The 16127-nt window shown below is 37.0% G+C and overlaps 1 protein-coding gene across 4 annotated transcripts in view; it reads left to right on the plus strand.

Moving 5' to 3' along the window:
* Window positions 1–6166, plus strand: part of rxraa (retinoid X receptor, alpha a) — a 211571-nt gene extending 205405 nt beyond the window's left edge. For all 4 annotated transcript variants that reach the window (XM_048167176.1, XM_048167180.1, XM_048167178.1 and 1 more), the window contains 3 exons: window positions 75–166; window positions 1158–1263; window positions 3103–6166. In XM_048167176.1, coding sequence (XP_048023133.1) covers window positions 75–166; window positions 1158–1263; window positions 3103–3250 — 346 coding nt within the window. In that variant the 3' untranslated portion in view covers window positions 3251–6166. The remainder of the gene's footprint in view (window positions 1–74; window positions 167–1157; window positions 1264–3102) is intronic.
* The last annotated feature ends 9961 nt before the right edge of the window (window positions 6167–16127 follow it).

Genomic DNA, 16127 nt, shown 5'->3' on the forward strand with positions numbered 1-16127 from the left:
TTCCTTTTGTGGCATTTTTAAGCAGTGTAACTCTGTTTTTTAGACTTAACCTGTGTGTTTTCTCTTATATTCAGGGTGTTGACAGAGTTGGTGTCAAAGATGAGAGATATGCAGATGGATAAAACAGAGCTAGGGTGCCTTCGAGCCATTGTCCTTTTCAACCCAGGTACTACTTCATATTCCCTTTTCTGACAATTGGTGTTGTCAAAAGTACCGACTTCGATACCAAGTCAATGGTGACATTTTAAAAATGTGACGCTTTGAGCGCTGTTGAGGAGATTCGTAAATACCTCTGATTGGCCATTGTGTTCACACGTTCAACATCAATGTCTGTGATTGGCTACAATGATCAACGCACGGGAGCGTTTGAAATCACGCGTAAGTGTTTGAAAGCGGGAGGGGGAGCGTTTGAAAGGACCGGTCCGCTGATAGACGCATGCTTTCAAACGCTCCTGTGTTTATCTGTGTAAGCGCTCAGTGAAGAGTGCCAGTGATGTCAACATGTTTTTGAAGCATTGATCACTGTAGCCAATCACAGACATATCTGATGAGCACGTGAACACAATAGCCAATCAGGGGTGTTTACAAAAGCGTCAAATTTTTTACATTTCAGTATCGACTTATCAGCTTAAGTTCTTGAAATTAGTTTTGGAAGTATATTTAAATTGCTATGAAGTGTCCGCCCTGTGATGTTTCCTGATCCCATTCCCTCTCTCACTGCCCAATAATTTCCTCACTCTCCACTATATTTGTCCAATGTTTTTGCTTAAACATAACCCCTCCCCCCAATCAATGACATGAAAGCATCTCTCATTCATTAATGACGAAGAGCCAGCGCATTGCTGATTCTCCGAGGATATACCTCTCTTCTGTTCTCTTCACTTTATAGAGAGGGAAAAAGAGACAGCTCTTATTTTCCCAATTAGAGCCTCTCAGAAGCCTCTTCCAGAGTGAGGGAGGATTAGTGTTGGGAATCAAGAACCGTTTCTTATTTAGAACAGTTCAGTATTTTGAAGAAATTCGTTCAGTTCCATTAACGGTCTTGAGCGGCTGCATTGTTCTGTTTGAACGCCATACGCTTTGAGGGTGTTCTGGAGCAGGATGGTACAGTTCCTACTCCAAAACATAACTTTGTTATGCATCTTCTGCTATTTCAGACTCCAAAGGCCTGTCGAACCCTGGTGAGGTGGAGGCGCTGAGAGAGAAGGTCTATGCCTCTTTGGAAGCCTACTGCAAACAGAAGTACCCTGAACAACCTGGCAGGTACAAGAACCACTTCCTGTCCTTCTGAACCACTGCAGTGAGGACCTGAATGCAGACTGACATCACAATTAGCATATTAAGAAAAAAAAAACTTTAATAATGCATTAATTATTAAAAAGACACTTTTCATACTTTTTGTATGATTGAAATTTGCAGAGAAAAGGCACCAAATGAATGTGTATGTGAGAAGAATATGTGACCCGCGCTGTCGAAATGAGTCAGAATGTGCTCGGGCTAGTTTCGCACTACAGGCAAAACAAATGAAAAAATGTCAATTTTGGTCGAATTTGAGGTTTTCACAAAAATGAGTTCATTAAGCTCTTGTCTAGCAATCCCACTGCCGCAAATAACTATTAGACATCTAAAAGTATCTTTATTTGTACAGTTTCTGAGAGGAGTACCTTTCCTTTGTCTATGAAAATGCTGTTTTCTCTGCTCGCTTCTGGACGACTGGCGCTTCCTCTCAGTCTCAGCACAAGTTTGGTATCGTTGTAAAGCACGCAGCATTCCAACTTTGGGAATATTCATAGCGAATTCTCGAAGGCATGAGTCTGAACCAATGAAATGTGATTTTCAAACTCATGCTGATGTAAACAAAATGATCTTAGATAACGCGCCATCCTGATATACACATATACGCAGAATTACAATATTGTGTATAAAAAAAATAGTCTTGGCAAGCATTCACGCAAACATTACATGTTATGTCTTAAGTGAACGTTTGGTTAAAGGTGCTAAAGAGGATGTTTTGTTTTATAAATTTTTGCAATATTACTTGAAACTGTTTTTACTAACTGATAAAAGACTATTTATTAGGTGCACTGAAAGGAATAATATTAATATACATCATCTGTGCACGAGGTAGGGCCTTAAAAACATCAGCCAATCGTTTACGCGATCATCGTGTAAACGATTGGCCCTCTGGCTTGTCAATCACTGCCGTGACGTTCCTTGTGAGAGACGTACGTGGCTGAGCTCTCCAGTAACTTTCCACACTCCACAGGCGCTGCATGCAATGTTTGTGTCAGGAGACAGGAGTAACAACTGCAGATTATGAGTTACCTGCGATGAGTCCGACATAATGAATCCACTAACACGACACAGCGAATGCCGGTGGTAAACACTTGTTCCAATACGAGTTTTGGGAGGCGTTCCCTCGAAATGAGCTGTGAAGGAGGGGGGTTGTTCTTACGCATGCGCTCATTTCAAAAACTCACTAACAGCCTTTGGTTTCTCAGTCGACGAAAAGATCCTCTGTATCACCTTTAACTATTGGGGAAAAATATCTGATGTGTAACATTATATTAGATCCGTGTGATACGGTTGGTCTTAATATATAGAATGTCTGTTTCAATGATGTTAATCAAACAATTGTGGAATTATGGGGAAAAAGTTGAATAGTCCTATATATTTATTCCTATATATATATCGGTTTTGACTTGGTTTGTGCCAAATTTGGTGGTATTCCCAGGGATTTTATGGTTTGGTTGCTAGGTGATTTTGCTTTGGAATCTTCAGAAAACTTTAACTTGATTTTTCTCAAAATTGACTTTTCTGATCGAATTCAAACAGGTGTAGCTCAGTCATTCCAACAAATCACACAACATTTTGAAAGTTTCTTTAATAGAGAATGTGAAAATTTTTGATTATTTGCTCATTGCGACTCATTTTGCTAGCACAGATCACATAAGATATTTGAAGGTGTTTTCTGAAACGTTTCATAGCTTCATACTTCTCAGGTCTTGACTGAATGTCAGAGCCGTATCAAGGACAGATAAAAAAAAAAAAAAAAAAGATATATCAGTTTAATTTTTTGATTATTTGTGTTTTTGTGTGCAGGTTTGCTAAGCTGTTGCTGCGGCTCCCCGCCCTGCGTTCCATTGGACTGAAGTGTTTAGAGCATCTTTTCTTCTTCAAGCTCATCGGGGACACACCCATCGACACCTTCCTCATGGAGATGCTAGAGGCGCCCCACCAAATGACATAATGACACAACGCCCGCCTGTCGCCGGGGGTAAAAGGGTCTACCACCCCAAAGGCCCCTGAACACATGACGACATTTGCCAGAGCAGAGGGACTTTCAGAACCGCCGCTCAACTCAGCGTTTCCAATACACAGTCATGGTGTTAATGGGTCTGTTTTATACTTTGTATAAAGATATAAATATATATATTACACATAAAGAAAAAAAAAGACAACAATGGACTTGAAGCCCACAGACAACAGTGGACACCAGTGTATCAAAGTATCCTTCAATGGATATATATGAAAAAAAAGAAAAGAATATATTTGATCGAGTAATTGCAGGAAAGTCTTGCGCAAGATGGTGTATGTTGGAATATAATGGGTCTTATGGGAGGGATCCAGGGCTGTAATCAGCCTCATGTGGCTGATGGATGGGCCGACTTTAGCAGTCTTGCATTCGGGATTGAGGCTGAGCTGGCGTGTCTGGGCGCATAAAGACTTATGGGAGATGATAATGATGGCAATGTGGGTAATGATCCGGGTTTCTAACACAAACATTGTGTTTTCAGCCCCTGGTGGGAGTTTTTGCGATTACAATCCTGCTGCAATTGCCATTTTCCCCTCAAGCGGGCTGTTCCTGTTAGAATGTTCCTGTAATTACTGTCATTTAAAAAGTGAGGAACAAAGGGAGGAATCACAGGCTGCGTTCATTCTCCCAGCGTCATCGGTGGCGGGTAGGAGACGCAATAAGGATGTAACTTCAGGATCAGAAAGGAAGGGATGCCCGAGGTCGCTGTGAGTAGATCCCAGCATCTAATGAGCCACTCTGAGTTTTGGATTATGATCATTCTCACTTTTTCATTATGCACTCTAAACATGAGCTTTTAAAAATCCAATCTGCCTGTTCTCAGAGCTCATGATGCTGAAACGTGAACAGTGTAAACAAAGGACGCCTATTGTGGACATCCAGCCACCTATAAGTCGCCCACATGTCCCACTGTGCGTCTCGTCTGTCTGTATACTAATTCACCTCAAGTGATTTTCTGAACTTGTTCTACACTTGTACAGTTTATTACAACCAATTCAGTATTGGTATCGTTTATTATTTTATTTTTTTGAATGATTTTTCAAAACGTGTGCCGTTACCTCTCTTTCAGTCACTTTTACGGTATATCGAGTCCTTTGTGTCGCCCATCTCCTCCTGCGTCAGTCATTTGCACCAGCCGTCTCATGCAGTCAAGTCTTGCAAGTGTGCGTTATCATTAGGATGTTTCTAAGCACTTAACCTCATGTTTAAGATGTTGTGTTGTTTTGAGAGAATGGAGGTTTGGGGGCCTTTTATTTTTTAAGGTATCATCTGTTTTCTGGGCTTGTAATTTTCCGTCTTCAGCATTTTCTTCTTTTTTTCTGTATGCTGCTGCTGCTGCTAAACTATGCATTTAGCATCCCCCCCCCCCCCCCCCCCCCCAAAGACTGTCCATAGTGAGGTTGATTTTCAAATTCTGGCAATGAAAGACCACATGTGAAGAAGGTTAGAAGGCCAGGACCAAGATTCGGGTCTCCAGCAGTTCATAGAGGGATACTGTGGGGTTTTCATAGACGGGAGTGGAGCAGTACTGGTAGGGAATACTGAGGCAATGGGAGAGCTGAGACTTCCACCTAGTGGTGGAGATGCAGCACTGCAACATTACTTGAATTTTGTACAAGTATTTAATCAGAGAAAAAATGGCACTTTTACGTGATTTTATCAATGTTTGTTTTTGTTTGAGTGCAGTCTTGCAAGGGTCTTCAGCAATAGCATGATTTTAGATCACTCGAGATGGTTTATCTAGAGTGAAGTTGAACCAACTTAAGTCAGTACTGTTTATTAGGACGCCTCTCTACAATTACTTACCCCCTCGTTTTTTTTTTTTTGTTTGTTTTGTTTTGTTTTTTTCTGGCTTCACCAGAATTTTAATGGATAAATATTTTGGATCACCAGTATCTTTAAGCCATACGCAGGTTTGTGAGATCAAGATGAAAAACGTTCTCCTGTAGGAAAATGGAGTAAAGCAGAAGTGATAACCTAGATAGAATTAATACATACGCAAATGCTTTATAACATAAAGCTATATTTTGTCTATATGTAAATGTGTGTATATTTCTAAATATGAAAGTATATAAATCCATTCTTTAAATGTTTCCAGACAATGTTGTTAGTAAGGGAGCGCATCGTTTTTCTTAAATTGACTAAAACCAGGCCTAATTGCACTGTAATATTCTCAGATGCTAGAAATGTTTTAATTGCTGAAGCTTTTGTGTTCAGCCTTGAATAACACATACATAAAAATAAATAAAGAAAAGAAAGAAAACAGAAAATTTTAGATTAATACCAGCAGTTCAAGAGCCCGAAGAGAAGATCATACACCAGCTCCTTGGTAAATGAATTAAATTTAATGTCTGGAATGAAAAGATCTAAGGAAACCTATTGTTTAGCCACTTTTTCCCTGTTTAAACGAGTGAGGATAAACTTTGACCCTGACAGTCACCGCTTCAGTCATCACAGAGACTTTTTTTTAAAAAATCTTTGAAAATTATAGGGGGAAAAAAAATCTATTTTTGTACAAATGTAATTTTATCCCTTGCTTATATATCCTCCCTTCCTTTTCTCTTTCTGTGGGCTGTTGTATACATTGTGTAAATGTTGATTTGAAGTGGGAAAATTCAAATCAGAGCATTTGAAAGTGGAGTGTGTAAAGGGTGACATCAGCTCTGACACCGTCACCGTTTTCATCTCTACTTTGCCTTTTGGTTTCCTTCTTTTGCCATCTCAAAGAGAAGGATTGTCCTCTCATCATATTTTGTCTTATTTTTAAGGAAATGAAAAAAAGTCATCTGTTCTACTTTGTGAGTTCTTTGATGTTTTGTCTTTCAATCAAATTAAACGTCTAATTAAAAATTGTGTTATGTCTTCACTAATCTACTTGGACCAACATTATTTCATTTTCTATGATTTTCAATAGCCTACAGTAAGGAAGTTCTTGCCTCGTAGGACAAATATAACACAAATGTTTAATTCAGTCATTTTCATTTCCAACCACAGTCATATAACTACAATGGGATAGATTTATTTTCCATTACAAAGGTTACCAGCGTACACAACACTGAAACAAATGCTAAATCACAAGTGTGTTCTGTCCAAGTAGGAAAGGAAGGCACTGCATCTTAAAAAAACTGTAAATGGAGCAATCAGCTTGGTGAAGTGAAAGGTACAAATATAAAGTGCTTTTTTTTTTCTTTTCTTTTTCCCTTGATTTGGGTAGTGTTAGTGTAGGAAATGATTGTTTTGGTCATAGAATACCTGTACCAATATGTGACCTTGTACACATTCGTCAAGTGAAGCAGTCATCGCTTGAGTGAAAGTGTGTAGCACAATGAGCATCAACCATCAATCCATCCATGAAGAAAATGGTCACACTCAAAAGAAAATAACTCTTTGAACGAACATTAAAAAAAAAGGATTTCCACATGATTAAGTTGCTTTATTTCAGCATTATGCAATTCTGTTATTCCAATTTAATGTACTTATGTTGGATCAACTTAATTTATTAAGGTTCATTCAACTTATTTACTATGGTTGGGCACCGCTTAATTTAATAGTGTCAGCCCAACTAATTTGCAATGTTTTGGAAAATAAATAAAAAGCAATAAATAAATAAAAAATAAATTGTTTTCATATACATTGATTTTTACAATTAATTCTTCTTGTTTAATTTTGTGATTTGTATAACTTTTGTGATGTTCTGTGTTAGAAATCTAGATGTGATACTGGATTCATCCTAAATTGCCTTACCCAAAAACATTGTAAAGCCTAAATTGACCATAAGTCCATTGGTGGCAATGGTTTTACAATCAGCATAGGCTTACAATGCTTTTGGTACAGAAATGTAATAAAGTAGGCTAATCAAATAAATAGCACTGCATAGTCTTCATATCCTTTTAAAGGTTAAAGAGCACTGAGTGATTTTATATATATATATATTACCCACAGCACAAAAATGGTGTACTACATGTGACAAACAACAAATAATGTGTGATTTTTAACAATATTTTTAATAATTGAAATTCATTTTAATTATGTAGGCTATTATTGCATTTAAGTACATATGAATATTATGCATTGTAAATTACAGCAAAATGCAAAATTACAGCATTTAATTTGTCTCCAAATATACTTGGGTGGCCGTAAATATACCTGGGCGGCCCACCCAAGTAAAGTCTATATGTGGGAAGTACTGTATGTATATCCCTGCTAGAAATTTTACATTCCCAGAACATTCTCGTCCCCACTGGTGTTAAGGATGTTGCCTAGTAACGTTCCCGGTACGTTCAGAGACGGTCACAATGTGGAGTTCTTTTAAGGTTTGGGGGATGTTATTTGGTGGACCTTCACAGAACATTCAAGACGTTCTCTGAACATTTAGGGAAACATATTTTATTTGGAAATGTTCTCAGAACGTCCCTGCTGCCCTTGTTAAAAAATTTAATTGAAAATTAGAGATTAAATTAAATTGACTAACAAAAATGGCTGTTCAAACAAAAATTAATTTTTCTTAAATGTCTTCAAAAAAGTTCTTTACAGGTAATTCCTGGATTAATATTAAGAAACCTTTACTTTAAAATGCAAATCTCTTGCAGTAAGTCATTAGCTGACAACAGCACATGCATGAGTTAATGTAACTGCTGTATCACTGCATCAGCAACTACACAGTTACTGCAGCCTTTAAATAAAGCAACATGCAGCAGAACATCAGTGTTTCTGGATCATCACTGACTGAAGCACAGGCTCTACTCTCCAGCACAATGATAACCTCACAAAACTCAGATAACAGAAACATTAAACACAAACAGATCTCTCTAGATCTCTGCATCTTCACTTATTACAAACCACTCTGACTTTGTTTCTTTCATACAAATCTTCTTAATGAAGTGTTTATGTTTTATCAAAATGTATAAATGTCACCATTTCTGAGGAAAGCGCTTGCTTTAGTTGGGCTCCTGACCCTTGATGTTTTGACTTTATTTTTTCCAGTTGTTGTAACTATGTGTTTCTAAAGCACATTTATTTAAAAAAAAAGTGTGAGAACAAAAAACATCTGATCAAATGGATTTGGTTGCTTGTTGATGAATATATCATCATACAGTGGTCTTGATCTCTGAATATTGTATTTTCTTTCATGTTGTTGTAGTTCTATGATAATGCACCCTGTCCTGCTTTGACACTTTGAAAGTTTTCATCATCGTGTAGAAATTATTCAGACAGGATCATGTAGACTCACACAGACATCAAGTTTCTGCATATGAGCCTCAACAATGGTGACAAAATTTTCAGATAAACAGATCAACTCTGAGCATCACAAAACAAGCTACTAAAGTTTATTGTCACCATTGTTGAGGTTCATACGCTGATTCATGATGTCTGTGTGAGTCTAAAAGACACTGCTCAAAACTCTGTCAGTATAATGAACTTAAAAAAAAAACTCACCATTAACTCACCATTAATTAAAGGTGCCCTCGAATGAAAAATTGAATTTATCTTGGCATTGTTAAATAACGAGTTCAGTACATGGAAATGACATACAGTGAGTCTCAAACTCCATTGTTTCCTCCTTTTTATATAAATCTAATTTGTTTAAAAGACCTCCGAAGAACAGGCGAATCTCAACATAACACAGACTGTTACGTAACAGTCGGGGTGTACGCCCCCAATATTTGCATATGCCAGCCCACAGTTTCCAACATTATAAAAGGCATTAGACAAGGGCAGCCAGTATTAATGTCTGGATCTGTGCACAACCAAATCATCAGACTAGGTAAGCAAGCAAGAACAATAGCGAAAAATGGCAGATGGAGCAATAATAACTGACAGGATCCATGATAACATGATATTTTTAGTGATATTTGTAAATTGTCTTTCTAAATGTTTCGTTAGCATGTTGCTAATGTACTGTTAAATGTGGTTAAAGTTACCATCGGTTATTACTGTATTCACGGAGACAAGAGAGCCGTCGTTATTTTCATTTTTAAACACTTGCAGTCTGTATAATGCATAAACACAACTTCATTCTTTATAAATCTCTCCAACAGAGTAGCATTAGCCGTTAGCCACGGAGCACTATCAAACTCATTCAAAATCAGAAGTAAACAATATAACAGTATACAATACTCACATAACCCGACGCATGCATGCCGCATGCATGACGAACACTTTGTAAAGATCCATTTTGAGGGTTATATTAGCTGTGTAAACTTTGTTAAGGCACTGTTCAAGGCAAGCGCGAGCTCTGTGGGCGTGGACCACGGGATTTAAAGGGGCCGCAGCATAAAATCGGCGTGTTTATAATGATGCCCCAAAATAGTCAGTTAAAAAAATTAATAAAAAAAAATCTATGGGGTGTTTTGATCTGAAACTTCACAGACACATTCAGGGGACACCTTAGACTTATATTACATCTTTTAAAAACATAATCTAGGGCACCTTTAACGCAAAACTAACATAATACACACAGTCATCAGTTTCCTGATGATTGAATCACCAGCACAAAACGACTATATTCATCTGATCAGAATTTCACTTGCATTTTTGCTATAACAAACGTGTCTTGAAAACACAGCTAATGCAGCCAGAAAAAATCTAATGTTAAAATGTCAAGAATCAAGAGCCCATCTAAAGCAAACACTCACCTCCATAACGGTGACTTCAAACTTTATTATTTTCTATAAAACACACACGTAGAAGGCAACGTTCTCGTGACCTTGCACAACTTTGCCTAAAAGTTCTCTAAAAGTGACGGAAATTACGAACCTTTACAGAACAGTTGGGACATAAAACGCTCTTTTGGTAATGAAAGTGCTGCAGTTCAAGGTTCCTTATATGACTTTAGGGAGACGTTTCCATTTTGGTTATTTTATGGTCACATAAGAACGTTACAAAGAGGACATTTGGGAAGTTAACAGAACGTCCCATAGTAATAGTCCCCTAAACGTTCAGAGAACGTCTTGAATGTTCTCTGAAGGTCCACCAAATAACGTGCCCCAAACCTTAAAATAACTCCACATCGTGACCGTCTCTGAACGTTCTGGGAACTTCCCAAATGTCCTCTTTGTAATGTTCTCGCATGACCATAAAATAACCAAAGTAGAACATCCCCCTAAACTCATATTGTGAACGTTATTAAATGACCAACAGAGGACCATGTGGCAACGTTCAGTTAATGTCCCACAATGTTAGACCTTGCTGTAGAAAAATGGCCAAATTCTGACAGTAACAAACCATTTTCCATTAAAACATTAATATACTGTTGAAAACAATGCATTCTGGGTAATATTTGTCATTTTCGAGAAAATAGCCTACAGTAATATACTGTGAGTTGACATCGCTCAAAGTCGACACTCAGAGGCTGTGTTCTAAATCACACACCCTATACCCTCATTCACTATTCCCTACATTAGTTCACTAATATAGTCCACTTGACAGAGTGAATGAAAAGAAGTGAGTGAATTCAGACACTGATGAACACCTGATTAGCAGAATCACTGAAGGACAGAGAAACAAGACCAGAAAAAAGAGATGAGCAGAAACACAAGAACTACAACTGACTTCAGCCACACTGAGTGTGAAACCAGTTCACAAACCTGTTTGACATTATTTATTTCATACATGTACAGAAGTTCTTGTTGAGAATTAACAGATATGGATGTTGATGTTTTGTTGAAAATAAAAAATGATTGAAGTTTGCAGTCACCATCGTGGTGACAAGTGTCTGCTTTAGTTGGGCTCTTGATTCTAACATTAGCTTTTTCTGGCTGTTGTAACTGAGTGTTTATAAAACAACATTTGATATGGCAGGAAAAAGCCAACATAAAGTTGATCAGGTGTTCTTGGCTGTTGTGATGATGCTGTAATCATCTTGGACTTGTTTAATTCACTGATTTCTTTCTATGTTTAACCTTTGATTGTATTTTATCTTTATTGATTGTACTATATCTGTGATTCAACAGCATAAGAACCAGCATCATTATCAGTAATCAGTTATTTAGAATAATATATTAATATACATTATAATGCATAAAATATTTTGAACTCGTGCATAACTTGGACAGCAGAGACATCAACAATCAGAATATAAATCTCAACAATGGTGACATCCAAAAGTTTAATCTTGCAATGCATGCTGGGTGCCAGCATAGTACAAAACTCCCAGCATGCAATTCAGCATGAATAAATTATGCAGCTTTATTGCCACCATTGTTGAGATTGATGTGCTGATTTTTGTTATCTGTGTGTCTAAATAATGCTGCAGCTGTTTTTTGTGCATGTGTTTAAAAATAAACTCTTTTTAGCTGGTTGTTGTTTGAACTTTTGTAGTTTCACAGTGGCAATAATGTAACAATGGATAAAACGCAGTATGAATTCAGTGATTCAAGAAACTATGTGATGGTTAGGTTATCACCAAAACATAACTATCCGCACTCAACGATTTTTTTCTCCACATTTGTTTCTGCCATAACATATATGACTTACAAAAATAGTTTAAGCAACCAAAGAAAAAAACTGATGTATAAAAAGTCATGGGTAAAGAGCTCAACTAAAGCAAACGCTGATCTCCTCAATGGTGACATAAAACTGAACATCTAAACCTCTGTTAATTCTCAATAAGATCTTTTGTAGAAATAAAGTTAAACTGGTCAGTAATAAGTGTAATAATGTTTAATGGCTGGAAGACAGTTGTAGTTCTGCTCATAGTTTTAGTTTTTTCTCGTATTTTTTCGTTCTTGTTCCTCTTTTCAGTGGGTCTGATTGTTAACAGCAGGTGTTCATCATTAGTGCTCAATCATCACTTAAATATTAACCTCTCAACTGTCACTATCCCGTTGGCGGGATGCCTCCCAGCCAGCACACCCATGTAGGGCCCACATGGTTTAGCCCAGATGAAATGGACATTGTTCAGAGTGCACACTACAAGGCTGTTAAATGTAACACTGAATCAGTGTTGGATTTAATGAGATAATTAATTAAGTGATGATTGAGAATTATTGAAGATAGCTGCTGTTAACAAGCAGAATCAACGAAGGAAAGAGAAACAACAAGAACAGAAAAAATCGAAACACTAAAACTGAGTTCAGCCGCATCCTTAGATGAAATCAGCTTTAGATAAAAGAAGACATTAAATCTCTCAAGATCTCAGCAGGGGAGCATTAAACAACTCCATATACAGAAACTTTAATTGAGAATTAAGAGAAAGGATTTTTTGTTGATTTTTTTATTGAAATTTGTTTAGGGGGGGTTATGTTACCATCATGGTATTCAGTGTTTACTTTAGCTGGGTAGTTTGACTTATCTTTGTAATGTTATAGTTTCTCTGGCTGCTGTAACTGAGTTTGTTATAACAAGAAAAGCAAGCAAAAACACAATCTGATGTTGTGACTGCTTCATGATAAAAATATCATCATTGTGTTGTGGCTTAATTCACTGATTTTATGACTGAGTTTAATATGAGCAATATCTTACAAAGTTTGTTTTATTGTGAATCAACAACACAGTTTTAATCATAAAATCTCAAGGAGTTTTAAAACAGATTGTACACTAAGCATTTTAAACTTCGGTGAGATTTACTCATAAACATACATCAACAATCAGTCTATGAATCTCAACAATGGTGACATGCTTAATGCTGCAATGCATGTTTTTTTTGCATGATGCACCCAGAATGCATTGTGGCATGAAGCATGTCACCATAGTTGAGATTCATATGCTGATTCTAGATGTCTGTGTGTGAGGAGGTTTTGCTGGAGTTTTAAAGTGTTTAGTGTACAATGTGTTTTAAAACTTGTTCAGCTTTTCTGATTAAAACTGTTTTATCATTGTATTTCTAGAAGAGTCAACACAAACTTTACATTTTATTCATATAAATTGCAGTCATTCAACCAGTGAATTAAACCATTACAAGACAATTATATTCTCATCATAAAGCAGCTGATCACATTTTCTCTTGTCATTGTTGCCATAACAAACACTAAAAAGTCAAGAGTAAAACTGACTAACTAAAGCAAAGACTGACCTCGATCATGGTGACATCAAACAAAACTATTATTTTCAACAAATCATCAACATCTAAACCTCTGGTAATTCTCAATAACAACTTTTGTAGATGTTTGTCAGAAATTTCATCTGGGCTAAACCATGTGCTAAACATGGGTGTGCTGGTTGGGAGGCGTCCGGCCAGCGGGACCGTGACAGTTAAGGGGTTAACTTAACTATCTCACTGCAACACAGCATCAATGTTACTTTTACTCTGTAGTGTGGACACTGGATGATGTTCCTGTGGGGTTGAAAGGGTTAAAGGTGTAAGATAAAAAGACACACCCACAAAATGTATTTTAACAGTTACAAACTGTAAGTTAAAAAAACTGTTATATACTGGCAACACTGTTGCCAGTAGTTTACTGTAAAATTGAGTTTTGTGGGTCACCCTTGTGCTGAAGAGTAGAGCCTGTGCTTAGGTTCAGGAGATCAAAAGGCATTGGGGATGTTGCATGTTTGTTTTTTTTAACAGATGGTGACTGTGTAGTTGCTGGAGTGCTATACAGTGTTGTCAGTATTTTACTGTAAAAAAGCCTGACAAGGTCTAAAAGTGCAAATATTCTCATTGTAACATACTTATGTGACCATAATTTAACTAAAATAGAACATCCCCCTAGTCATAAATCTCCCAACTGTTCTGTAAAGGTTCGTAATTTTCGTCACCTTTAGAGAACTTTTAGGCAAAGTTGTGCAAGGTCACGAGAACGTCGCCTTCTACGTGTGTGTTTTATAGAAAATAATAAAGTTTGAAGTCACCGTTATGGAGGTGAGCATTTGCTTTAGATGGGCCCTTGATTCTTGACGTTTTAACTTTAGATTTTTTCTGGCAGCTTTAGCTGTGTTTTCAAGACATGTGTGTTATAGCAAAACACACAAGCGAAATTCTGATCAGATGAACTTGGATCATCACCGGAGTCTAAACTGTGTGTGTTATATGTTAGTTTTGCATTAATTAATGGTTAGTTTTTTTTTTTTTTAATGAATTTTTTTTTTTTTTTTAAGTTCATTATACAGACAGAAGAAGTTTTATTTATATAGCGCTTTTCCATAGCTCAAGGTCGCTTCACATAGTGCTATATAATACATTTGCACATCCACATACACAATACAAACACATAAGACCAGATTTAGCCACATTATCCAAAATACATATTGAAAAGATATGTTTTTAGCTGAGTCTTGAAGGTAGGCAAAGATGATATATATTACGAAGTGTAAGGGGTAACGAATTCCATAATTTAGGAGCATTAACACTAAATGACCTACAGTGGACAGCCGAAAACAAGGAATGGACAAAAGACCAAGCTCAGATGATCTGAGGGACCGGGCAGAAGAGTAGGAGTGGAGTAGGTCAGACAGATATGGAGGCGCAAGACAGTTTTGAGCAGATTCTTTTAGACTCACACAGACATCATGATTCAGCGTATGAACCTCAATGGTGACAATAAACAAAAATCTTTTTTGTGACTTTAGTAGCTTGTTTTGTGATGCTCAGAGTTGATCTGTTTATCTGAAAATTTTGTCACCATTGTTGAGGTTCATACGCAGAATCTTGATGTCTGTGTGAATCTACATGATCCTGTCTGAATAATTTCTACACAATAATAATAACTTTCAAAGTGTCAAATGCATTATCATAGACCTACAACAAGAAAGAAAATACAATGTTCAGAGATCAAGACCACTGTATGATGATATATTCATCAACAAGCAACCAAATCCATTTGATCAGATTTTTTTTGTTCTCACACTCTTTTTTTTTTTTGTAATAAATGTGCTTTAGAAACACACAGTTACAACAATTGGAGAAAAATAAAGTCAAAGGGTCAGGAGCCCAACTAAAGCAAGCACTTACCTCCGTAACGGTGACATTTATACATTTTGATAAAACATCAAAACCTCATTAAGAAGATTTGTATGAAAGAAACAAAGTCAGAGTGGTTTGTAATAAGTGAAGATGCAGAGATCTAGAGAGATCTGTTAGTGTTTAATGTTGTTTCTGTTATGAGTTTTGTGAGGTTGTCATTGTGCTGGAGAGTAGAGCCTGTGCTTCAGTCAGTGATGATCCAGAAACACTGATGTTCTGCTGCATGTTGCTTTATTTAAAGGCTGCAGTAACTGTGTTGCTGATGCAGTGATACAGCAGTTACATTAGCTCATGCATGTGCTGTTGTCAGCTAATGATTTACTGCAAGAGATTTGCTTTTAAAAGAAGGGTTTTTAATATTAATCTGTAAAGAGCTTTTTTTTTTTTTGTAAGACATTTAAGAAAAAAATATTTTTTGTTTGAACAGCTAGTCAATTTAGCTCTAATTTTCAATTCATTTTTTTAACAAGGGCAGCAGGGACGTTCTGAGAACATTTCCAAATAAAATATGGTTCGTTCAGAGAACGTCTTGAATGTTCTGTGAAGGTCCACCAAATAACGTCCCCCAAACCTTAAAAGAACTCCACATCGTGACCGTCTCTGGGAACGTTACTAGGCAACATCCTTAACACCAGTGGGGACGTTCTGGGAACGTAAAATTTCTAGCGGGGTAACCTGTCACCTAGTAACGTTCCTAGTAAGTTCAGAGACGGTCACGATGTGGAGTTCTTTTAAGGTTTGGGGGACGTCATTTGGTGGACCTTCAGGGAACATTCAGGACGTTCTGGGAATGTTTAGGGGACTATTACTATAGGACGTTCTGTTAACTTCCCAAATGTTCTATTTGTAACGTTCTCGCATGACCATAAAATAAACAAAACAGAACATCCCCCTAAACTCATATCGGGA

The sequence above is a fragment of the Megalobrama amblycephala genome, linkage group LG18 (genome assembly GCF_018812025.1).
Source record: "Megalobrama amblycephala isolate DHTTF-2021 linkage group LG18, ASM1881202v1, whole genome shotgun sequence".
NCBI classification, from domain to species: domain Eukaryota; kingdom Metazoa; phylum Chordata; class Actinopteri; order Cypriniformes; family Xenocyprididae; genus Megalobrama; species Megalobrama amblycephala.